This window comes from Eriocheir sinensis, chromosome 5 (genome assembly GCF_024679095.1).
Source record: "Eriocheir sinensis breed Jianghai 21 chromosome 5, ASM2467909v1, whole genome shotgun sequence".
NCBI classification, from domain to species: Eukaryota; Metazoa; Arthropoda; class Malacostraca; order Decapoda; family Varunidae; genus Eriocheir; species Eriocheir sinensis.
Window position 1 is genome coordinate 27,066,168 of NC_066513.1, and position 25,000 is coordinate 27,091,167.

At 43.5% G+C, this 25,000-nt stretch overlaps 1 protein-coding gene across 4 annotated transcripts in view; it reads right to left on the reverse strand.

Moving 5' to 3' along the window:
• The window catches only part of LOC126985973 (runt-related transcription factor 3-like), a 124,912-nt gene that overhangs the window by 31,760 nt on the left and 68,152 nt on the right, over positions 1 to 25,000 (reverse strand). For all 4 annotated transcript variants that reach the window (XM_050841654.1, XM_050841633.1, XM_050841643.1 and 1 more), the window contains exon 2: positions 14,835 to 14,948. In XM_050841654.1, coding sequence (XP_050697611.1) covers positions 14,835 to 14,948 — 114 coding nt within the window. The remainder of the gene's footprint in view (positions 1 to 14,834; positions 14,949 to 25,000) is intronic.

The following is a 25,000-nucleotide window of genomic DNA, read 5'->3' on the forward strand; positions in this document are numbered from 1 at the left end:
CTCGTTCTCACAGCCACTAACACTCCCCATGAACATAATGAGAAAATGAGGAGGAGGAGGAGGAGGAGGAGGAGGAGGAGGAGGAGAAAATGCCACAAAAGGTGATAATATTTTGTTATGACAGAGAGTGAGTGAAAATAGATTACCGAAAAATGCAGGTTATGCTCAAGAAATTGTTATAGAACACGTGGCGTCTGACCCACACCAGACGATTATTTATGTTATGTAATCGATTAAGATTACGATTACTTCATATTTTCACGATTACGATTAAGATTACAATAAAATTAGATGTAAACGATTACGATTACATGATATATTAATCGTGATTACAGGAAGTACTGAAAGGTGAACTTGCAAATTTCCTACACATGTACCGTGTAACTAAATATTTAATGGGTTGAATTACTACAGATATTTAGAGTACATACTTGCTGTACGAGAAACCATTAACTAAAACTTTCCTAATGTATTCGCAAAAGTAATCACGATGACGATTACATATTTAACGTATTCGATTACGATTACAGATTACGATTACCCCATGTCTGATCCACACCTCCACAACTATGTCGATGACCCAGTTCTTCCCAGTGTCCTTGTTGAATCTGAATCTATCCAACTTGCACCCATTACTACGTGTCCTACCCGGCTCGCTTACCCTCAGAACCTTGCTAATGTCCCCCTTATTAGACCCCTTCATCCATTTATAAGCCTCGATCAAGTCTCCATGCACCCTTCGCCTTTATAGAGAATGCAAGTTTGATTGTTTGAGTCTTTCCTTATATGACGAAGAGGAGGAGGAGGAGGAAAAGGAGGGGGGAGAGTGAGAGAGAGAGGAAGAGAGAAAAGAAACGAGAGAAAGGATAATGAAAAATAGAACAAGGGGGAAGAGGTAGAGGAAGAGGAGTTGGAATAATAAAAAAGAGGAAGAGGAGCTGGAACAATCAAGAAGAAGAAGAGGAGGAGGAGGAGGAGGAGGAGGAGGAGGAGGAGGAGGAGGCAAGTCCGGCTACCATGCTGGGTAAAATTTGTCTTGATGGAGCCAACATATCCGCCGCTTCCTGCCTCCTCCTCCTCCTCCTCCTCCTCCTCCTCCTCCTCCTCCTCCTCTTCCTCCACCTCTCTGTTTTGCCTTTTTTGTCTCTTTTCCTTTACATCTTCATGTTCTGCTTTTTTTTCTCGTTTTCACTCCATTTTTTAACTTAAATTTGCGAGAGAGAGAGAGAGAGAGAGAGAGAGAGAGAGAGAGAGAGAGAGAGAGAGAGAGAGAGAGAGAGAGAGAGAGAGAGAGAGAGAGAGAGAGAGAGAGAGAGAGAGAGAGAGAGAGAGAGAGAGAGAGAGAATAAAAACAAAACAAAAAAGAAAATAAGAAGGAAAAGGAAGGAAGGGAGAGCAAGGGATTATAGAAGGGAAGAAGGAGAGACGAAGGGAAGGAGAGAAGGAGGGAAGGAGAGAAGGAGGGAGGGAGGGAGGGAGGGAGACTGCAGGGCGTGTAGGATATCAATACCAGCTGATCTAAGATAATCCTGGTGTAGTTTCCTCACGTATCCTGTAGGGTCATAGGATCCCACACTGCCTATCCTTCTTCTTCTTCCCTGTCCTCCTCCTCCTCCTCCTCCTCCTCCTCCTCCTCCTCTACTTCTTCCCATTTATCTTCTTCCGTCTAGTCTCCCTGTCCTATTTTCTCCTCTTACTTTAATCCTAATTCTTCCTTCTCCTCCTCCTCCTCCTCCTCCTCCTACTACTACTACTACTACTACTACTACTACTACTATTACTACTACTACTACTTCTACTACTACTACTACTACTACAAAATGATACCTCCACTCATGTTTATTTTCCCGACACATAATCACAGAGGGCTCCATAGCTACTACTACTACTACTACTACTACTACTACTACTACTACTACTACTATTACCACCATTGTCACTGTTATATTCCTTCTTTTTGCTAAACAACACACACACACACACACACGACACCTCCCTTTCCCCCTTCTCTCCCCATCCTCCTCCCTCTCCCCTCCCTTTTCCTTCTCCTCCCCTCCCTCAAATCGGCGAGGTAAATAAGGCAACAAGTCCTTCTGTGTTTGAAGACTATAAATAACAATTAGGGTTCGCGGGCGGGTTGGTTGGTTGGCTCCTTCCCTCCCTCGCGGCGACGGAACAGCGGCCTCGTAAACAGATCAGGAGGCGGACACAGTACAGAGCAACGCGAGCACCTAATGAATGATGTCGTGGAAGGAAGGAAAGAGGGAGGGAAAGGAGGGTGAGGGAAGGAAAGGAGGGTGAGGGAAGGAAGGAAAGGAGAGAGGGAAAGGATGATGGTGAACAGAGAAAGGCGGACACTGTACAGAGCAACGCGAGGACCTAATGAATGATATGGAAGGAAGGAAAGAGGGAGGGAAAGGAGGGTGAGGGAAGGAAAGGAGGGTGAGGGAAGGAAGGAAAGGAGAGAGGGAAAGGATGATGGTGAACAGATCAGAAGGCGGACGCTGTACAGAGCAACGCGAGCACCTAATGAATGATGTCGTGGAAGGAAGGAAAGAGGGAGGGAAAGGAGAGTGAGGGAAGGAAAGGAGAGTGAGGGAAGGAAGGAAAGGAGAGAGGGAAAGGATGATGGTGAACAGATCAGGAGGCGGACACTGTACAGAGCAACGCGAAAACCTAATGAATAATGTCGTGGAAGGAAGGATAGAGGGAGGGAAAGGAGGGTGAGGGAAGGAAAGGAGGGTGAGGGAAGGAAGGAAAGGAGAGAGGGAAAGGATGATGGTGAACAGAGAAAGGCGAGCACCAGGACACCTCTCCTCCCGAATTTGACCTTGCTTTTGGCCACCTCTTCTGATTCTTTTATGGGAGCAGCGATTAGCGGGCTTTTTTTATTATTGTTTCTTTTGTGCCCTTGAGCTGCCTCCTTATGTTGTAAAAAAAAATAATGAATAATGTCGTGGAAGGAAGCAAGGGAGGAAAGAGGGAGGGAAAGGAGGGGTGGTGGTGGTGGTGGTGGTGGTGGCAAACAGAGAATTGGGACACTGTACAGGACAACGCGAGCACCTTATGCACAACACTTAGGAAGGAAGCAAAGGAGGAAAGAGGGAGGGAAAGAAGGAAAGGAAAGGAAAGGAGAGTGAAGCTGTTGTTGTTGGTGGCAAACAGAGAAGGAGGAGGACACACTACAGCCCAAAGTGAACATTTGATAAATAATGCCGAGGAAGGAAGGAAAGAGGGAGGGAAAGGAGGGTGAGGGAAGGAAAGGAGGGGAGGGTGAACGGAGGAAGGAAAGGAAGGTGAGGGAAAGGAGGGGGGTGGTGGTGTACAGGCCAACGTTAGCACCTTATGAATAACACTTAGGAAGGAAGGAAAGGAGGAAAAGGAGGAGGGAAAGGCATGGAGGGTGAAGGAAAGGGTGAGGAAAGGAAAGGAGGGTGGTGAAAAATGAATAATGCAGAGAGAGAGGGACGGGAGGGAAGTGGGAAGGGAAGAAGAAACATGGAAACATGGAAACGCAGGCAACAGAAAGCCTATTGGCTCATTACGAGGTTGCCCGCTTTGGTGATTTAATCTGCTCGACAGCCTGGGGCCTGGGGAGCAGATGAAAGCACCTCGACATTGAGGAGCAGATGAAAGCGCCTCGATATTGAGGAGCAGATGAAAGCAACTCAATATTCAGTTTACTCCCGACGCAGCGAAGTGACGGTCGATTTTATATTTGAAGGAGTTGATAGTATTCGCATTTACTACTTCTGAAGGAAGATTGTTCCAGTGACGGATGACTCGGGAAAGGAAGGGAGAGGGAAGGAGAGGGAGAGATTGAGGGAGAGAAAAGCAGGGGAAGGAATGGGGGGTGAGGAAAGGAGAGGAGGAGGGTGAATGATGAATAATGCTAAGGAAGGAAGAAAGGAGGAAATGGAGGAGAGAAAGTTTGAGGGTGAGGGTCGTGGTGGTGGTCGTAGTACTATTACTACTACTACTACTACTACTACTACTACTACTACTACTACTACTACTACTACTACTACTACTACTTCTGCTACTACTATTCCTGCTACTACCATTATTTTTTTGCGGAAAAGAAGGTAGTTCAAAGGCAAAAATATAGAAAAACAAAACAAAAAGTAGAGAGGTCAAAAGAGAGGTCAATTTCTACTACTTCTACTTCTACTACTACTACTACTACTACTACTACTACTACTACTACTACCTGTACATCTCTTCGTTACACTAATCAACGAAACTGGACCCGAACAAGTACACCGTTGATTCGTTTTGCACCTGTTTTACTTCTCCTTCCTCCTCCTCTCCCCTTCTTCCCTTCTTCTCCTCTCTACCTCCCATCCTCCCATTCTCCTCTTCTCCTCCCACTCCTCCTCTTTCCTCCTCTCCTCCCATCTGCTTTACTTTCACTCTCGGCTAACTTGACAACTTTCCCTTCCCTCGCATCGCCTAGAGGGAGAGGAGGGAGGTGGAGAGAGAAGGGAGGAGGAGAATGGAAGTGAGGGAGAGAAGAAGAGTGGGAAGGAAGGGAGGGAGAGAGGAAGGAGGGTGTGTGTGGGGAGGGAAGGGAGGGAGAGAAGAAAAGTGGGAAGGAAGGGAGGGAGAGAGGAAGGAGGGAAGGGAGAGGAGGGAAAAGAAGAGGTTGTGTGTGGGGAGGGAGGAGGGGAGGAAGAGGAGGGGAGGAGAGTTACAAGCACCCCAGGAAGCCACTTAGACGCATGCATTACTGTTTGCGTTAGTCTCCCCTTCCTTCTTCCTTCTCTCCCTCCCTTTTTCTCTCCTCCCCTCTCCCTCTTTCCTCCTCTGTTTTATTTTTCTCTCGCCTTTCCCTCGCTTCTACTTCCTTTCCTCTCGTCTGTTCTCTCTCTATACTTCTCCCCCTCCTTCCCTTTCCTTCCGTTCCATTTCAACTCTTCCTTCTTTCTCCTCTTCTTTCTCCCTCTCCCTCCGTTTCTTCCCTCTTTCTCTACTTTTCTCTCCTCTTGTTCCTCCTCCCTATCCTTTCCTTCCCTTTCCTTCAGTCCTTTCCAACTCTTCTCTCCTTTTCTCTCGCCCTTTTCTTCTTTCCCTCCCGTCTCTTCTTCCTCCTCCTCCTCCTCCTCCACCTCCTCTCCTCTTGCTTCCGCCGCGCCGCCAAAGTCACCTCGTTCACGCCATCAATTAAGGTCAAAACACCTGTGCGGAGGGAGTCACACCTGTATTTAGGGCAGCCACCCGTCGTCCCTTACCTGCAGCTCACCTGAGGGGGCGGTAATTAGTGCCCGGGACGCTGATTACCTGTCATCGCGTGCACCTTGTCACACCTGAGCTTCTGAGGTGCGCGGATGCATTGGTTACGGTGGTTAGGGAAGGAAGGAAGGGAGGGTGGAGGGAGAGGTAGGGAGAGGGAAGAGGTATGGAAGAGGGAAGAAGGAAACATGGTATGGGAAAGGAGAGCAGATGGGAGGGTGAGTAGAAAGAAGGGGTAGGAAGGGAAGGAGATAAGAAGGGAAAGGAAGGGAGAGGGAAGAAGGGGAGGGAAGGAAGGAGGAAGAGAGAGGGAGGAAAGGAGGAAAGAGAGAAAGAGAGGGAAGAAAGAGAAGGAAGGAGGAAAGAGAAGGGAGGAGAGAGGAGGAAGAAGGAAAGGAAGGGGAGAGAGAGAGAGAGAGAGAGAGAGAGAGAGAGAGAGAGAGAGAGAGAGAGAGAGAGAGAGAGAGAGAGAGAGAGAGAGAGAGAGAGAGAGAGAGAGAGAGCAACTACACCTGCCAACCCATTCACCTTTGTTAATTAGTACATCAAAACACCTGTACAAACACCTTCAATTACCTATCTTTCCACCTCCTCCTCCTCCTCCTCCTCCTCCTCTTCTTCCTCTTATCCGTATTCGCATGCATTCATACCCACCCACGCACGCACGCACGCACGCATACATATTCCCACACACACACACACACACACACACACACACACACACACACACACACACACACACGTACGCAGCCCGCCACAACTGTCTTGAGGTCATGATCTTAAAAAAAGTTGAAGGACATTTTAGTGAGAGAGCGTCCCATCCCACAACCCCTTCCCCATCCTTCCCCCCCTTCCTCCCCCATTCCCCCCTGGTTATTACGTCATTAGATTCGCTCAGGGGGGCACGGCAGGAGGAGGAGGAGGAGGAGGGGGAGGGGGGGGGAACGACGTGACTGTGTGATATATTTGTATGCAGGGGAAATATATCACTGGGGTACACTGGGGTACACACACGCTGGGGGAGTGTGTGTGTGTGTGTGTGTGTGTGTGTGTGTGTGTGTGTGTGTGTGTGTGTGTGTGTGTGTGTGTGTGTGTGTGTTTGGTCTTCCTGTTCTTCTTCCTTCCTTCCTGTGTGTGTTTTTTTATTGTTTTTTCCTTTTTATGTTGCTTTGTTTTTCTTTATTTTTCTTCCTTTCTTTCTTTCTTTCATTTTCTTTTCTTCCTTCTCTGCTATTTTCTTCATTTTCTTCCACCTTTTCCAAGTTATATTTTCTTCTTCTTTCCCGTCTTCTCTTATCCTAATCTTCTTTCCCCCTTTCTTTATCCAGTCCCTATCCTTCCTTTACTTCCCCATCTAACATTATCCAGTACTTTAATCTCAATCCCCATCTTCCCTCCTTCCCCCTTCGTCCCCGTTTCATCCACCCCTTAATCCCCATCCTATCCTTAACCCCTTCTGTTCCTTCCTTCCTTCCCCCTTTCCCGCCCTTCCCTCCGCTGTTCATGGCCCGATTTATGACTAACAAGATGCGCCCAGTAAACAGCAGCACTTGTCATCATTATCTTCCTCGTTCCGATAAAGCCTCGACAATTTATCAGACTTAGTGCGAACGTGAGGCTCTCCGGGCTGGTCAAGGCGCAAAAAGGTGAGGTGGAGGGGGGCTCGTTGCTGGCTCCTGCTGCTCCTCCTCCTCCTCCTCCTCCTCCTCCTCCTCTTCTTCTCCCTCCTCTGCTTCCTCTTCCTCTGCTTCTTCCTCCTCTAGTCTTCCCTTTTTTTCTGTTTCCTTCTTCTACTTCTTCTCTGGTTCCTTTTTTTTCTTTTTTTTCTTCTCCTTCTCCTTCTTCGCATTCCTTCCCCTCTTCTGCTTCCTAGTTTTCATCCTATTTCTCTGCTTCCTCCTCCTCCTCCTTTTTCTTCTTCTCCTCCTCTTCTGCTTCCTCCTCCTTCCCCTCCTTCGCCTTTCTTCTCCTCCTCCATTTCTATTTCATCTTCTTTTTTCTTCTTCTCCTTTTCCTTCTCCTTCTTGTCCTCACCGTCTTCCTCCTCCTCCTCCTCCTCCTTCTCCTCCTTCTTCTTCTTCTTCTGCTAAACTAAGCCAAACATCAGGTAACAGGTATGTCCAGGTAGCTCTCTCTCTCTCTCTCTCTCTCTCTCTCTCTCTCTCTCTCTCTCTCTCTCTCTCTCTCTCTCACCGACCGATCACGTCTGTCCTCGAATTTTCAAGTCCATTAAATAAATTGAAGTTACTCCTCTTAATGTGTGTGTGTGTGTGTGTGTGTGTGTGTGTGTGTGTGTGTGTGTGTGTGTGTGTGTGTGTGTGTGTGTGTGTGTGTATGTGTGTGAGAGAGAATGCTGATGGAATTCTAAAGAGGGAGAGAAGTGAGGAAGAGGAAGACGATAGGGCAAGAGGAAAGAGGAAGAGGGAAGAGGAAAAGGCAAGAAGAAGTAAACGAAGGAAGAGGAAGAATCAACATGAAGAGGAAGAGAGAAAAAGAAAGGAAAAGAAATAAGAAAAGGGAAGAGGAAGAAGAATAGGAAAAATGCAAGAGGAAAAAACGAAGGGAGAGGAATAGACGAAAGAGGAAGAGACAAAAGAAAAAAAAAGAGGAAAGGAAGTTATTAGCGGAAGAGGCAAGCGGCGAGAGGAAGAGTCAAGATCAAGAGGAAGAGGAAGTGGGAGATTAAGAAACAAAAAAAAAAAGAGGAACAGAGGGGACAAGGAGGAAAAGTGAGGAGGAGGAGGAGGAGGGAAAAGAAGAAATAAAGGAACTCACAAAATTCAAAAGTAAGAATCAAGAGGAATAATCAAGAGGAAGAGGAAGTGGGAGATTAAGAATAAAAAAAAGAGGAACAGAGGGGACAAGGAGGAAAAGTGAGGATGAGGAGGAGGAGGGAAAAGAAGAAATAAACGACTCACAAAATTCAAAAGTAAGAATCAAGAGGAATAATCAAGAGGAAGAGGAAGTGGGAGATTAAGAAACAAAAAAAAAAAAGAGGAACAGAGGGGACAAGGAGGAAAAGTGAGGATGAGGAGGAGGAGGGAAAAGAAGAAATAAACGACTCACAAAATTCAAAAGTAAGAATCAAGAGGAATAATCAAGAGGAAGAGGAAGTGGGTGATTAAGAATAAAAAAAAGAGGAACAGAGGGGACAAGGAGGAAAAGTGAGGATGAGGAGGAGGAGGGAAAAGAAGAAATAAAGGAACTCACAAAATTCAAAAGTAAGAATCAAGAGGAATAATCAAGAGGAAGAGGAAGAGGCAGCAGAGAGGATAAACACGTTCGCCTAGTCGCTCCTCTTGCACACTCGCCATCCATCACACCTATCCCCCGATCACCTGCCCATTCACAGGTGTGCTGATGGCCCCCCCCTCCCCCATAACCTCGCCCTCTCTCCCCTTTTTCTCTATTTCCCTCCCTTTCTTCCTCCATTTTCTTTCCCTCCCCCTTCCTCTTACATGCCCTGTCTTACTTCTCTTTTATCTCCTCCGCTTCTTTCCTCCTCTTTCTTCTCCTTTCCTCTTCCTATTTCTCCTGTTTTGCTTGCTATCCTTTCTTCGGTTAAGTCTATTCACTCTCCTTTCCTCCCTCTCCCCTTCCTTCCCTCCTTCTCCTTCGTTTCCTTTTTATCTTCTTACTCACTTTATTTCTCGTTTACTCTCAGTCTTGTATTTTTTGCGGGTTCCTTTTTTCCTTTTCTCTTGTCCTTTCCTTCTCCGCCCTGTACTTCCTTCCCTCTCCTTCTCCCTCCCTCCCTCCTCGTCCGTGACCCCTGAAACTCTTGATAAATCACACGGGGTTCTTGGGCGGGCGTGCGTCCCGCCGCTCACACACTTTTCAACATTTTTCACCAATAATAATATGAGATTAGACCCCGGGGACTCCAGAAATTACCCCCGGGGACGGCCAGGCAAGGGGGGGAGAGGGGAGAAGGTGGGCGGCGCCTCTTCGGTAACTATACTTCGGTCAAACCTCTCGCCCTCCTGATCTTATAGCAACGTCAAGGGCCTCAGTTTCTATCATCAACATTGTCTCTTTCGTCCTCTGTCTCCTGCTCCCTCGTTGCTTTCACTTTCCTCTTCTCTCTCTCGGCGTCTCAGGTGTTTGGGGGGCGCTGGACAGATGGCTTATAGTGTCCGCAATTCTCACGCTATACCTTTGTTTTTACAGTAAGGGACGCAGCTCAAGGGCAAAAATGAATAGTGAAAAAAGGTCGCTAATCACTGTTCCTATAAGAGAAGGCATAGATGAGTGGGCCAACAGAGAGGTCAGTTTCAGGTGGAGAGGTGTCTTAATTTTCTTTTCTTTTTTAGCAAGGAGACAGCTCAAGGGCACACAAAAAAAGGAAACAATATTAAAAAAAAAAGCCCGCTAATCACTGTTCCTATAAGAGAAAGTACAGATGAGTGGGCCAACAGAGAGGTCAGTTTCGGGTGGAGAGGTGTCTCAATTTTCTTTTTACAGCAAGGAGACAGCTCAAGGGCACACACAAAAAAGGAAACAACAATAAAAAAAGGCCCCGCTGCTCCTAACAAGAATCCAAAGAGGTGGCCGAAAGAGGGGTTGAAAGATTCGCCTCTTATAACAGCGATAAAAAGGGCTGACGTGTTGTTTTATGTGTCGTCAGGAACATGTAACATACTCGTACATTAAGGTCGGTGAGCGCTTATTCCCAACACGTTCCGGACAAGTCGCTGACCTCCACGGCACCACGCAGTTATTGAGGGTCTGTCTGTGTGTCTGTCTGTCTGTCTGGTATGGCTAAGTTACGTTTCAGGGCACCATATATCACTTGAGGGTCTGTGTGTGTGTCTGTCTGTCTGTCTGATATGGCTAAGTTACGTTTCAGGGCACCATATATCACTTGAGGGTCTGTTGTGTGTCTGTGTGTGTGTCTGTGGGGAAGGTGTGCTTGAGGGCTACTGCGAAGGTGAGGTTGTCTGTTGGTACGTCTGTTAGTGTGTTTGTTGGCCCGTCCTTCCTCCTCCTCCTCCTCCTCCTCCTCCTCCACATCCTTCTATGACCACATCCTTTTTGCTTCCAGATCTTCCTGTGTTAGAAGTTCCTGTCATGTTCCTCCTCTTTTCTTTCTTCCTTTTCATTCTTCTTCCTCCTCCTCTTCTTCTTTTCCTTCTTCTTATTATTATTATTCTCTTGTTCTTCTTCTTAATCTTGTTCTTGTTCTTGTTCTTGTTCTTTTTATTTTTCTTCTTCTTCTTCTTCTTCTTCTTCTTCTTCTTCTTCTTCTTCTTCATCTTCTTCTTCGTCCTCCTCCTCTAGTTCTTGTTCTTTTTTTTCTTACTTTTGTTGTTGTTGTTGAGGTTGAAGTCTTTTACCTTTCCTTCCTCTTTTTTTACCTCCTCCTCCTCCTCCTCCTCCTCCTCCGCAACACACACACACCACACACTCACTTTCCACATCCTCCTCCTTCCCCTCCCTCTCCCTCTCTCTCTCTCTCTCTCTCTCTCTCTCTCTCTCTCTCTCTCTCACCTGGCCGCCATAACTCACCTGTACGGGCTCTCAGGTGAGCACAAAAGTTAATTACCTTCTCGTTATCAGGTAATGGCAAGGTGTAATTAGGTGAGGAGGAGGAGGAGGAGGAGGAGGAGGAGGAGGAGGAGGAGGAAGATGACAACGATGAGGAAAGAGAGGAACAAATACAAGAAGAAGAAGAAGAAGAAGAAGAAGAAGAAGAAGAAGAAGAAGAAGAAGAAGAAGAAGAAGAAGATTAGCAATAGGAGGAGTAGAAGGAAGAAAAAAATAATGAAAAGAAGGAAAACTAAGGAAGAAGGAAAATATAAAAGAAGAAAAACGAAAAATAAAGAGAAAAAATATGAAGAAAATAATGATGACAATAAAAATACAAATAATAAAAATAAATAAAAGGAGGAAAAAGAAGAAAAAAAAAAGAAAGAAAGGAAGGAAAGAAGAACGTAACAAATGGAATGAGGAAAATAATAAACAAGACCAACAGACAAATAACACACACACACACACACACACACACACACACACACACACACACACACACACACACACACACACACACACACACACACACACACACACACACACACACACACACACACATGATGACAGATAATGAGGGAAAATAATCTATATCAGCCTCTAAAACATGAAGGTAAATATTAAGGTAAGGTAAGGTAAGGTAAAGTAAGGTAACGTAAAGAAGGTAGGTAAATGTTAAGGTAAGGTAAGGTAAGGTAATGTAAGGTAAGGTAAGGTAAGGTTAGGTAAGGTAAATGTTAAGGTTAGGTAAGGTTAGGTAAGGTAAGGTAAGGTTAGGTTAGGTAAGGTAAATGTTAAGGTTAGGTTAGGTAAGGTTAGGTAAGGTAAAGGTTAGGTTAGGTAAATGTTAAGGTAAGGTAAGGTTAGGTAAGGAGGACAGGTAAGAGTATAAAGGTAGGTAAAACAGGTAAATCATTAGGGTAAGAAAGGTAAGAGGTGAGACAGTAAGGTAAATCAAATAAGGTAAGGAAAGAACAAAAATTGAAAGGTAAACATAAAGGTAAGGTAAGGTAAGGTAGGCAATGAAATAAAGGTAAGGCAGGTGAAAGAAGGTCAATGATTAAGGTAACATCATGAAGGTAAGAGGTAACGAAGGTAAGGTAAGAACACGAGTAGAAAGGTAAATCAGGTAAACATTAAGGTAAAATGACAAAAGTAACACCGAGAAAAAAGGTAATGTAGGTAAATCTTGAAGGTAAAATAGAGGTAACAAATATGGGACACTAAGGTAAGGTTATAACCCAGTCAGATAGGTAAGGTTGGGTAAGGTATGACGGTAACAAAGGTAAGAGAAGGTAAGGAAGGTAAAACAAGGACTAAGGTAACAAAGATGAAAGCAGATACATAATTAAGGGAAAACAAAGGTAACACTAAGGTAAGGTAAGGTAAGGTAGAAATAGTAAGGTAAATCAAGGGAGAAAGGTAACAGTAGGATAGATATTAAGGGAACATGGGTAAGAGAAGGTAAGGAAGGTAAAACAAGGACTAAGGTAACAAAGATGAAAGAAGATACATAATTAAGGTAAAACAAACGTAACACAAGATAGGAAGGTAACATTAAGGTAAGGCAAGGTAGAAATAGTAAGGTAAATCAAGGGAGAAAGGTAACAGTAAGATATATATTAAGGGAACATTAGTAAGACGAAGGTAAGGAAGGTGAAACAATCACTAAGGTAAACATTAAGGTAAGGAAGATAGGTAAGACGTACGACCTTCAGAGCAGATGATGGGAAATTAACAAGGTCACGCCCCCACTCCCCCTACCCCCCCCTTTCTCTCTCTCTCTCTCTCTCTCTCTCTCTCTCTCTCTCTCTCTCTCTCTCTCTCTCTCTCTCTCTCTCTCTCTCTCTCTCTCTCTCTCTCTCTCTCAGGTTCCCTTCTTTTCCCTTTTTCTTTTCTATTCCTTTCCTTTTCATTCCTTTCCTCTCTTCTCCCACCCTCTCTCCCTCTCCCTCTCTCTCTCTCTCTCTCTCTCTCTCTCTCTCTCTCTCACAAGGCGCTGGGATGACGGAAAAGGTGCTAATTAAAATACAGGTAAAAAAACGACAGGTGTTCACTATATACTTCGTTTCGCCACGCCACTTGAAGCATAGAGGAGGAAGAGGAGGAGGAGGAGGAGGAGGAGGAGGAGGAGGAGGAGGAAGACAGTGATGAATAATGAGTCAGTGAATGGAACGACACTCGCCTTCAAGATGTTGCAATGTGGAATGATAACTGCACTTCCCTTCCTCCCTTCCTTCCCTTCTCTTCCTCTATCTTCTCCCTTTCATTCTTTCCTTCCCTCCCTTTCCTTCTCCTTCATTCTCTCCCTTCCTCCCTTCTTTTCCTTCCTTCCTTCCACCCGTTTCTTCTTTTCCTCCTTTCCCTTCCTTCCTTTTCATCGTCTTTCCTTTCCCTTCCCTTCCTTCCTTTCCCTTGTCATCCCCACCCTCTCTACCCTTCCTTTCCTGCTCATTCTCATTCCCCTCTCTCTCCTTCCCCTCTTTCTTATCCTTTCCTCTCTGGGCCAGGAAAGGGATATAGTCAATGACGGAGGAGAAGAAGGAGGAGAAGGAGGGAGATAGGGGGAGAGAGAGAGACAAGGTAGCGGTGGTGATGGTGGTGGTGTGTTAGATTAATGTACAGCAAATTACGTCGCTGAAGAGGATAATCTCCATCTGGTTCTCTCTCTTATCGAAGGAGAACAAGGAGAAAAGGAGGATTTGCCGATGTTTATGGGAACGGCGAGCGAGGAAAGGATGGTCGGAAGTTCTTGAAGAGACCTTATGGCTACGAGATTAGAGGCTTTTGAGGAGACGTGAGACATCAACCTCCCCCTCCTCCTCCTCCTCCTCCTCCTCCTCCTTCTCCTCCTCCTTTTGCTTATTTGTCTTTTATTGTTATCATTAGGTTCTTTTTCTTTTTTTCTTCTTCTTTTTCTTATGCATTTTCTATTTTTCCCTTGTCCTTTGTTTTCCTATTTTAGTCATATTTCTTTCTTCTTCCTCGTCCTTGTTCTCGTCCTCCTCCTCTTCCTCCTCCTCCTCCTCCTCCTCCTCCTCCTCCTGGATGCAAAGTCGATATTTAGTGAACATTTAAAAGAGAAATAAAGAAAGAGAGATGAAGAGGAAGGAGAACAAGAAAGATGAAGAAAGAGAAAGATGAAGAACGAGATAAACAAAGACAAATAAAGAAAAATATGAAAAAAACAGAAAAATGAAGAACACACACACACACACACACACACACACACACACACACACACACACACACACACACACACACACACACACACACACACACACACACACACACACGAACGTCAACTTTTTTAGAAGACACACACACACAAAAAAAAAAAAACTGGACACAATGATGAAATACGTGACAGAATAAATGCCGGAAGGAATTATGGATTTTCTCGGAACTGAAAGATTTTTGGAAGAATGACAAAAGAAAAGCAGAAAACAGCGGAGGAAGGTGAAAAACATTGGGGGGGGGGAGAGAGAGAGAGAGAGAGAGAGAGAGAGAGAGAGAGAGAGAGTTTGTGAATGACCGAGAAATGAAAGGAGAGGAGGAGGAGGAGGAGGAGGAAGAGGAGTAAAAGAAAAAGAAAATAAAGATAATGAGAATAATACAATAACTTAAATATATAAATGTAAGAAAAAGAAGAATGTGAACAAAAAAATCAATGATAATAATAATAATAATAATAATAATAATAATAATAATAATAATAATAATAATAATAATAATAATAATAATAATAATAATAATAATAATAATAATAAAACAGCACCACCACCACCACCACCAAGAAAAGAAAAAAAAACAGGAAGAAAACAGGAAAGAAAGAGAATGAAAACAATAACAAGACGAAGACAAAAAACAAAGAGAGGAAACGAAGAAGAAGAAGAAAAAAAAGTCCCAAAAATGCAAAAAAAAAAAAAAACAGGAAGTAAGACGATTAAATTATGAAAACAAAAATAACAAAAAAAAAGAATAAGAAAAAAAGAGCATAACACCCTCACCTTCCCCATCCCCCCCCTCACCACCACCACCACCACCATAACACACATTCGCGGGGTACTCACGGGCCTTGGATCTGGGTTCTCTGGGGCCATCCACGGTCACTTTGATGGCCTTGCAGTATGTCGTGACCTGCGGCGGGGAGGTGCTCACGGTGATGGTCAGGTTGAAGCTCTTGCCTGCGAGGGGAGATGAGAGAGGGGTGAGTAAAGGGGAGAGACAGAGAAGGGGAGAGGAGAGGTAGATAAAAGGGGTGAGTAGATGTAGATGGAGAGGCACGGAGAGGAGGGGAGAGGGATGAGTAGGTAAGGGTAGATAAGAAAGGGGTGAAAAGTAGGGGAGAGAAAATAGGGGGAGGGTGGTTATGTATATGGGGATAGATGGGGTACACTATTCATGTCTTTTTTTTTATTAGTCTCAAATGTTGTCAATGCTTCATTTTGTCGGTAAATGTACACTAACACAAGTCTATCGAGTCAATCAATGTTTTTTTTTTCCCTTTATCTCAAGCTTCTAATACGTTTAACTTCTTTCCTTAATAAGTCCACGAGGCTCACATAATTCTGCCAAGAGTTACACGCGTTTTCCTTTCGTCTATAAATGTCTCGGTGCTACAAGTTTCTCGAATCTATAAATAATTGGTGTTTTCTTCTTATCTCAACCTTGTAACACTCCTCAATGCCTGTTTTACTTAATAGGTTCAAAAGTATCACATAATTCTCCCAAGGGTTACATTTGTTTCCCGTCTCGGTGCTACAAGTTTCTCGAATCATTAAATAATTGGTGTTTTCTTCTTATCCCAACCTTGTAACATGATTCAATGCCTGTTTTGCTTAATAGGTTTAAAAGTCTCACACAGTTCAGTCAAATAATACAAATGTTCTCCTTTCGTCAGTAAATGTCTCGATGCTGCAAGAATCTCGAATCGATAAATAATAGGTGTTTTTTTTCTAATTTCAAGCTTGTAAAACGACTCACTGTCTGCTTAAGTCAATGGCTACTTGGTGTTCTATCAAGTGGTATCAATGTATTTCTTTGGTCTGTAAGTGATTTAGTGCTACAAGGATTTCGAGTCTAAGATTGGCGCTTTGTTCTTATCTAAAGCTTGCATTAGGGATCATTATCTGTCTGCTTGATGTAAATTGGTACACGGGATGATAGGGTTGAGATTTCACACTCACTCACTCCTTCTTCCTCCTTCTTCTTCTTTCACTCACTCATTCACTCACTCATTCTTCCCCCTTCTTCTCCTTCCTGTTCTTGTTCTTCGTCTTCTTTTTATTATTACTATTATTATTATTTTCTTATTATTATTATTTTAAATGTTTGGAGTCCAGGTACGGAATTCAGTGGTATAAAAAGACTGGTTCGTGTTTCTCATTAACCTGTGTGACGCATGAACGAACACACACACACACACACACACACACACACACACACACACACACACACACACACGAAAAAAAAAATAGAATACAATAAAATAAATAAATAAAACATAAGTAGATGAATGGAGATAATAAAAAGGAAGGACAAAAGTGGAAAGTATCATTATGAACCAGGAAGGAGGAGGAGGAGGAGGAGGAGGAGGAGGAGGAGGAGGAGGAGGAGGAGGAAAAGAAGTGTGACAAGGTAACGAAGGGAAGGAGAGAAGAAGCAAGAGAAGGAGGGAAGGAGGGAGGAATGGAGGGAAGGAGGGAGGGATGGAGGGAAGGAGGGAGGAATGGAGGGAAGGAGGGAGGGATGGAGGGAAGGAGGGAGGGATGGAGGGAAGGAGGGAAAAGTGAGAGGGAGGGAAACGTGAAGCAATATATGTAATGAAGCAATTATTTCTCTCTCTCTCTCTCTCTCTCTCTCTCTCTCTCTCTCTCTCTCTCTCTCTCTCTCTCTCTCTCTCGTCGCCATTTTGTGATTGCCAACCTTAACCATATCACCACCACCACCACCACCACCACCACCATCACCACCACCACCACCACCACCACCACCACCATCACCACTACCACCACCATCACCACCACCACAACCACCACCACCACCATAATTATGCATATCTCAACTTTCTTTTCTCTCTAATTATTCATCTTCATTATTCTTTTCTTAATTTTCTTCATTTATCTTCATTATAATTTTTTTTTTCACGTCAGTCATTTTTTTATATTTTCTTCTTTTCTTTTTCTTTTTCTTCTTTTTCTTCTTCCTCTTCGACCCCTTTTCTTTTTCTTCTTCTTTTCCGTCTTTTTCTTCAGCTTCTTCTTCTTCTTCTCCTTCTTCTTTCCTTTTTTCTTTTTCTTCCTCTTCTTCTTCTTCTTCTTCTTCTTCTTCTTCCTCCTCCTCCTCCTCTTTCTCACCTCATGCTTGCTACATTTATTACCTTCTCACTTCCTTTCCTCCCGTTTCCCATAATTTATCTTTCTATTTTTTTCTTCCTCCTCCTCCTCCTCCTCCTCTTCTTTCTCCTCCTCCTCCCTTTCCCTTCTTCAGTTACTTGTTATTGTTCCTCTTCGTGAGCTTCCTCTTACTCCTCCTCCCTCCTCTTTATCGTTATCCTCTTCCTCTTGCTTGTTTCCTTTCCTCTTTTCTCCTTCTTGTATTATTTTTCATTTTTTTACTTTCCTCCTCCTCCTCTTCCTCTTCCTCCTTTTCCTCCTCCTCCTTCCCTTACTTCCCTTCTTTCACTCCTTCTCTTAGTGTAATTTCATGTTTTTTCCTCCTCCTCCTCCTCCTCTTCCTCCTCCTCCTCCTCCTCCTCCTCCTCCAGGTGCTCCTCAGGTAACATGTGCGGGAGAGAAACACCTCCATGAACAGGTAGCTTCCAGGAGCCTCAGTCTGATAATTAACCTGACCAACCCACCGTAACAGTAAGGCCAGGTGTGTCCTCCTCCTCCTCCTCCTCCTCTTCTTCTGCTACGAGTCTTCTTCTTCTACCTCTACGATTCTTCTCCTTTTTCTTCTTCTTCTTCTCCTTCTTCTTCTTTTTCTTGTTTCTCATCTTCCTTCTACTTCTCGTTCTCTTCTTCCTTCTATTTTTTTTCTCGTTTTCCTGTTCTTATTCTATTCCTGTTCCTCCTCCTCCTCTTCTTCTTCTTGTTTTTGTTCTTCTTGTTCATCTTCTTCCTCTTTTTTCTCTTCTGCATTTCATTCTTCCTGTTCGTGTTCTTCCTCCTGCTTCTGTTCTTGTTTATACCGGTTCTTTTTCTTCTTCTTCTTCTTTCTCTCCTCCTCTTCCTGCTCCTCCTCTTCCTGCGTTCTCCTCTTCTTTCCGTAGTCACAAGTTTTCGTGATTATAATTATTACTTTTCATCTCCCTTAAAAATCACATCGACCGTCATTTCACTGCGATAGGAATAAAGTGATTACCGAGGTGCTTTCTAAATCACCAGAGCGGGCAACCTCGTAAGGAGCCATTGGATAGACTTTCTGTAGCCTGCATTTCCACGTTTCCATGTTTCCCACCACCACCACCACCACCACCACCACCGTCTGTAACTACTTTGACCATCACCACAACTACTTAATGAAGGTTCTTGTCTGTTATCTTTTTACTTAATGTGGCTTTTCTTCTTTTTCTTCGTCTATGGTATTGGAGTTTGACACGCTAGAGTATGAGTGAGGAGGAGGAGGGATGGAAGGAGGGATGAGGGAGGGGAAGTAAAGAAGGGAGAAGGAAAGAAAGGAAAGGAAAGGAGAGGGGAGGGAAAGAGGAGGCGGAGAAAGAGGAGGAGGAAGAAGAGAAGAAGGGAAGCCAAGAAAGGAGAGTTAAAGAGAAGGGGAGAGAAAACAAAGAAAAGGAGAGGAGGGGAAGGAAGGGAAAGGAAATGAAAGGAAAAGAGGGAGAGGGGAGGGGTGAGGAGGGAAAGGGGGTGAAGGATATAAGGGATGAGTCCTGTGGGATGTGCCGGATCCTTCCCCTCCTAATCCTTCTCTGGTCACGTAGGAGAAAAAAAAAGAAAAAAATAGAATGTCGGATATTTGAAACCCTTTTTTTTTTCTCGTCGGCAGTGAAAAGGGAAATATACTTTTTTTTTTTTTTTACACTGGGCCCATAAAAACAATCCTTTCTACATATACAGAAAAATAACAACAACAACTACTACTACTACTACTACTACTACTACTACTACAACTACCACTACTACTACTACTACTACTACTACTACTACTACTACTACTACTACTACTAAAACGCTTGATAATGGTAAGGAAGTGTCGCTTAATGTTACTCTAATGTCTTCTTAAGTCTTCCTCTTCCTCTTCCTCTTCCTCCCCCTCCTCCTAATAGCAGTGTTTAAAATCTTCGAAAACTTCTCAAATGACATATATTACGGGACGATAGACAGTGAGGAGAAAAACAGTGAAAGGAAGAGAAAATGGGAGAGGAGGAGAAGAATGAGGGAGGTGAAAGACAGATAAAGAGTGCGAGAGGAGAAGAAAAAGAAAGGCAGAGAGAGAAATAAAGATAAATAGAAGGGAGAGTGAGGAAAATTGAAAAAAAAAGACAGAAGAGAAAAAAATCGAAAAAGAAGAGAGAAAGAGAGAAGTGAAGGGAGAGAGAGAGAGAGAGAGAGAGAGAGAGAGGAAGTAAAGAATGAGAGAAAAAGTAAAAAAACAAAAAACAGACATCGAAAAAGACAGACAAATAGAATTACAGAGACATGAGAGATGGGAGAAGGAGAAGAAGGAGAGATAGAGAGAGAGAAGGAAGAGGAGGAAGGGGGGAGGAAGTCAGGGAGGGGGGGAGGGCCAAAAAACCTTCCCCCCAAATTTCCTTAAAAGAGTACTCCAAAATTACATGGATATTCGCCTCATTAGACACTTCGAAAAAGGACAAGAAACGTGGTCTGTACATTTTTCTGCATCGTCATGGAGGAGGGAGGGATGGAGGGAGGGAGGGAGAGAAGGAGGGAGGGAAAAAGGTACTTCCCCCCCCTCCCCCTCTCTCTCCCTTCCTCTCCCTCTCTGTTATTTATTTTTCCTCATTCTCTTCTTCTTTACTTTTTTTTATCCTTTTCTGTCTTTTCAGTGTCCTAATATGTTGGTATTCTCTCTCTCTCTCTCTCTCTCTCTCTCTCTCTCTCTCTCTCTCTCTCTCTCTCTCTCTCTCTCTCTCTCTCTCTCTCTCTTCTTTTTTACGTTTTTTTTCTTTTTTCTGTCCTTTCAATGTCCTAAGATGTTGGTATTCTCTCTCTCTCTCTCTCTCTCTCTCTCTCTCTCTCTCTCTCTCTCTCTCTCTCTCTCTCTCTCTCTCTCTCTCTCTCTCTCTCTCTCATGGTCCACCTGGAGGAAAACTTTTTTTGAATTTCCTGGAATAATTTTAAGTTATCATATGTATTTAACTTTTTCGCATATCACTTGGAATGCGTGTGTGTGTGTGTCTGTGTGTGCGTGTGTGTGTGTGTGTGTGTGTGTGTGTGTGTGTGTGTGTGTGTGTGTATTAATTTCCTTCGACAGATGTTACCAGTGTTTTTTTTTTTTAATGGATGTATTGAAAGTTCTCGAGGATGTGGCCGAGACCAGAGACCGCTCCCGCGTTATTATTGAGAGTAATAGTAACAATTGTCGGCTTCTGGGCTCCGGTTTTTATCAGAGGTTCATTTTTCCAACTACTTAATTTTCCTTCCTCGTTTCCTTCTGATGTACTACTCGTTTTGCTCCTTAATTTCCAGTCTAGTTTATCCTTGTATATCCATGTGTGGTTGGTCATTAACATAGTTCGCTCTGTCTATCTATTTTTCTGTCTATTTGTCTATCTATCTACTCGCCTATCTATCGCTCTGTTTCCTCTATCCGCCGTTTTTAAGTCCATATCACATTATTTTCATTTTTGTGTTCGGTGATTCGTATAGTTCTTCTCTCCGTCTATCTACTTTTCTGTCTATCTGTCTGTTTATTTCTCTGCCTGTCTACTTTCTTACTTATTGTTGTTTCACTTACGAAGAAGAGGAAGAAGAGGAGGAGGAAGAGGAGATAGTACCATAAGAAATAAAAAAAAATTAATCAACACTGAAGAGAAAGAAATGAAAAGGAGGAAAAAAGAAGAAAAAAGAAGAAAATAATAATAATAATAAGAAGAAGAAGAAATGAAGAAGACTGAGTGAATCGTTCTGTTTTCTCTATCCACGATTTCTAGGTCCATATATTATCTTTATTTTTTCTTTCTTTCTTTCTTTCTTTCTTTCTTTCTTTCTTCTTACTTCCTCCCTTTCTCTCGGCTCCTCTCTCATCCGTCTATTTTCTTTCTTTCTTTCTTTTTCTTTCTTTCTTTCTTTCAATCATCTCTTGCCAACTCTCCTTCTTCCCTTTCTCACTCCCTCTCTCTCTCTCTTTCATCTGTCTCTTCTCCCTTTTCTCTCTCCCCCCCACACCGGTTACCTCTCTCTCCCTCCCTTTTATCTCTCTTCCCTTACATTTTACCTCCCTTTCTCTCTTCTCTACCTCACCTCTCTCTCCCCTTTCTCTCATTTCCATATCATACCAGCTTCAATCTCCCCCTTTCCTCACCTTTCTCTCCTCTATCTTTTACTCTCCCTCCCTCTCTCTTCTTCTTCTCCTTCTTCTCTTTTCTCTTTTATCAACTTCTATCTCTCTCCCTCACCTTTCCCACACCGACAATTCTTACATTTCTCCTTCCCTCTCTCTCTTTTTCTTTCTCAGCCCTCTCTCACCCCACCACATCTTACCAACGTCTCTCTCTCTCTCTCTCTTTCTCACCTGTCCCCTCCTTCACCTGCAAGACATAATAAGCAGCGTTTCACAGCACTGGGGCACCCTCTCTCTCCCTCCCCTCGTACATGTAACAAGCACCGTCTCACCAAAGCACTGGACACACACCTGAATTCCCCTCAACGAGCGCACCCAACTTCCTGACAGGGACAAAAAGGACACACGGAAACACGGAAAATTAGGCGGCAGCAAGGGAGCTGGCGTGAGAGATAAGTGTGAAGGTGGAAGAATTAAGAGAGAGAGGTAAGATTGAGGTAAAGGGAGGTAGGTAAGGGCATGGGGTGCGGCCTTGGGGAGGGTGTAGCTCTTTCTTGCCTCAGTCTTACCCTAATGGAGTGACGGAAGTGTGCCGGCCTCCTCCTCCTCCTCTCCTCCTCCTCCTCCTTTTTTTCTTCTTCTTTTTCTTCTTCTTCTTCTTCTTCTTCTTCCTTCTGCTTCCCTCCTTCTCTTTTCCTGTTACTTTATCTTCTCTCTCTCTCTCTCTCTCTCTCTCTCTCTCTCTCTCTCTCTCTCTCTCTCTCTCTCTCTCTCTCTCTCTCTCTCTCTCTCTCTCTCTCTCTCTCTCTCTCTCTCTCTCTCTCTCTCACACACACACACAACACGTAGCAGCAAAATTCATTCACATTGTTTTGTTTCCACACCAGGAGGAGGAGGAGGAGGAGGAGGAGGAGGAGGAGGAGAAGGAGGAGGAGGAGGAGGAGGAGGAGGAGGAGGATAAAGAAGGGAGAGGGTAAGATGAAGGTGAAGGTTAGGAGGGAAATAGGAAGAAAAAGGGGAGGAGGAAGAGGAGGAGGAGGAGGAGGAGGAGGAGGAGGAGGAGGGGAAGAGAAGGTTAGAGTAATGCACGTCTTCCTTCGTTTTTTTTTATTCTCTCTCTCTCTCTCTCTCTCTCTCTCTCTCTCTCTCTCTCTCTCTCTCTCTCTCTCTCTCTCTCTCTCTCTCTCTCTCTCTCTCTCTCTCTCTGTGTCGCATATTTTTTTTTTCTTTCTTTCCATTTTTTTCTCTTGTCATTTCTTCCATTGTATTTTTTCTTCATTTTTCAACCTTTCATTATTTCTCTTCCTCCTCCTCCTCATTTCCTCCTCTGCTTTCCTCTCGAATTATTGAAGGGAAATATTTTTTTGTTAAGTCACGATTATTTTTTCCACGTCTTTTCCTTTTCTTTTTATTTCTTTTTTCATTTCTTTCTTTCTCCTTCTTCGTCATTTTTACCTCTAACCTTTTTCATGTATATCATTTTTTTTCCTCACACTCGATTTCTTTTTTCTGTCAAACTTGCTTGGGGGACATTCATAAGGTTTTGTTGGTAGGAGAACCGGGTAGGACACGTAGTAGCCCAATACGTTAAAATTGGATAAATTCAGATTCAACAGGGGCATAGGCAAAAATTGGTTTACTAACAGAGTGGTAGATGAGTGGAACAGGCTGAACAGTCATGTGGTGAGTGACAATACAACTGTCACATTTAAAAATAGATTAGATAAATTCATGGGCAGTGATGTTAGGTGGGGCTAGATTCACGGGAGCTTAGGTTCAAAGGAGCTGCCTTGTACAGACATACCGGCCTCTTGCAGACTCCTACGTTCTTATGTTCTGATGTTCTATATTTCTTTTTCTTCCTCTTCTTCTTCGTCTTTTGTTTTCTTGTTCTTCTTTTCTTGTTCTTGTGCAGACTCCTACGTTCTTATGTTCTGATGTTCTATATTTCTTTTTCTTCCTCTTCTTCTTCGTCTTTTGTTTTCTTGTTCTTCTTTTCTTGTTCTTGTTCTTGTTCTTCTTCTTCTTCTTCTTCTTTCGTTCTTGTTCACACGTCGAGTTAATGTCATTCAAAGTCTTCTTCTTTTCTTCTTATTATTAATATTTTCTTAATTTTTCTTCTTTTTCTTCTTACTCAGTCTTTCTCTTCAATATACTTTCAATATTTCTTTTTCTTCTGTTACTACCTCCTCTTCTTTTTCTTCCTCTTCTTACTCTTCTTCGTAAGTGAAACAGCAACAAAACAAGAAAGAAAAAAACAGTAATGAGACAGCAAAAAAAAACAAAAAAGGAAAAAAAAGACACAAGAACCATTAGCGCTCAGGTGGAACAGGTGCGACCCTCCTCCTCCTCCTCCTCCTCCTCCTCCTCTTCTTTTTTTTTTTTTTCTTCTTTCCGTCACTTTCCATTCCTTTAGACTCGAGATTTTATTGATGTATTTTATTTCATCTTATATTTTGTGTGTGTGTGTGTGTGTGTGTGTGTGTGTGTGTGTGTGTGTGTGTGTGTGTGTGTGTGTGTGTGTGTGTGTGTGTGTGTGTGTGTGTGTGTGTTATCTGATTTATTTTTATTTTTAATGTTTGTTTTTACTTGTTATTTTTTTTTGTTTATTTTATTTTGTTTATTTAGTTTATCATCAATTTTTTCGTGTTTCTCTCTCTCTCTCTCTCTCTCTCTCTCTCTCTCTCTCTCTCTCTCTCTCTCTCTCTCTCTCTCTCTCTCTCTCTCTCTCTCTCTCTCTCTCTCTCTCTCTCTCCCAGTCTATTTTTTTTTGGGGTAATTTCATGCAATTGTCTTACGTGTTGCCAAACGTTTACACTCAGCTGTTTCTTGCACGGCTGGCTTGAATTATTCTCTCTCTCTCTCTCTCTCTCTCTCTCTCTCTCTCTCTCTCTCTCTCTCTCTCTCTCTCTCTCTCTCTCTCTCTCTCTCTCTCTCTCTCTCTCTCTCTCTCTCTCTCTCTCTCTCTCTCTCTCTCTCTCTCTCTCTAAAATACACTGTCCTACCTACCTAATGATGCTTGCCCTTCCCTTCCCTTCCTTTCCCTTCCTCCCCTTCATTTACCTTCCTTCCTTTCCTTCTCTTCACTTCTCTTCTCTTTCGTTTTGTTTTCTCTCCTTTCTTTTCCTTCCCTTTCCTTTTCGTTCATTTCCTTCCATTTCCTTCCCTTCTCTTCCTTTCACTTTTCCAATTCTTCCTTCTTATTCTCTTCCTCTATCTCCTCCATTCTTTTCTCCCTCTTCCTCCTTTCTTTAATTCCTTTCATTATTTCCTTCCTATTTTTCATTTCTTCTTGTTCTATTTGTCACATTTTCCTTTCCTCCTCCTCCTCCTCCTCCTCCTTCCGTCCATCACTCCTCCCTTACACGATCCATCTTCCTTCTTCCTCCCCTTCCCTTCCCCCCTTCCCTTCCCTCACCCCTCCAGGTATTAGAATCATTAACAACCTAACTGTTTCTCACTCTCAGGTAAGACAGGTAATTATGATGCATTGTGTGAGATACATTACCTGGAGGAAAATATAAATTACCTGAGGAAAAACACACCTGGACGAATTAAGGAAGGAAGGAAGGAAGGAAGGAGGAGGAAAAGGGAGGAAGTAGGAAAACAAGGTGTGTAGGAAAAAGGTAGGAAGGAAAGGGAGGAATAGGAAGCGAATGGAGGAAGTGAGAAGGAGGAGAGATGATGAGCAGAAAGAAGTAGAAGAGGGAAAAGAAAGGGAGAGAAAGAAGGAGGGAAGGGAGGAAGTAAA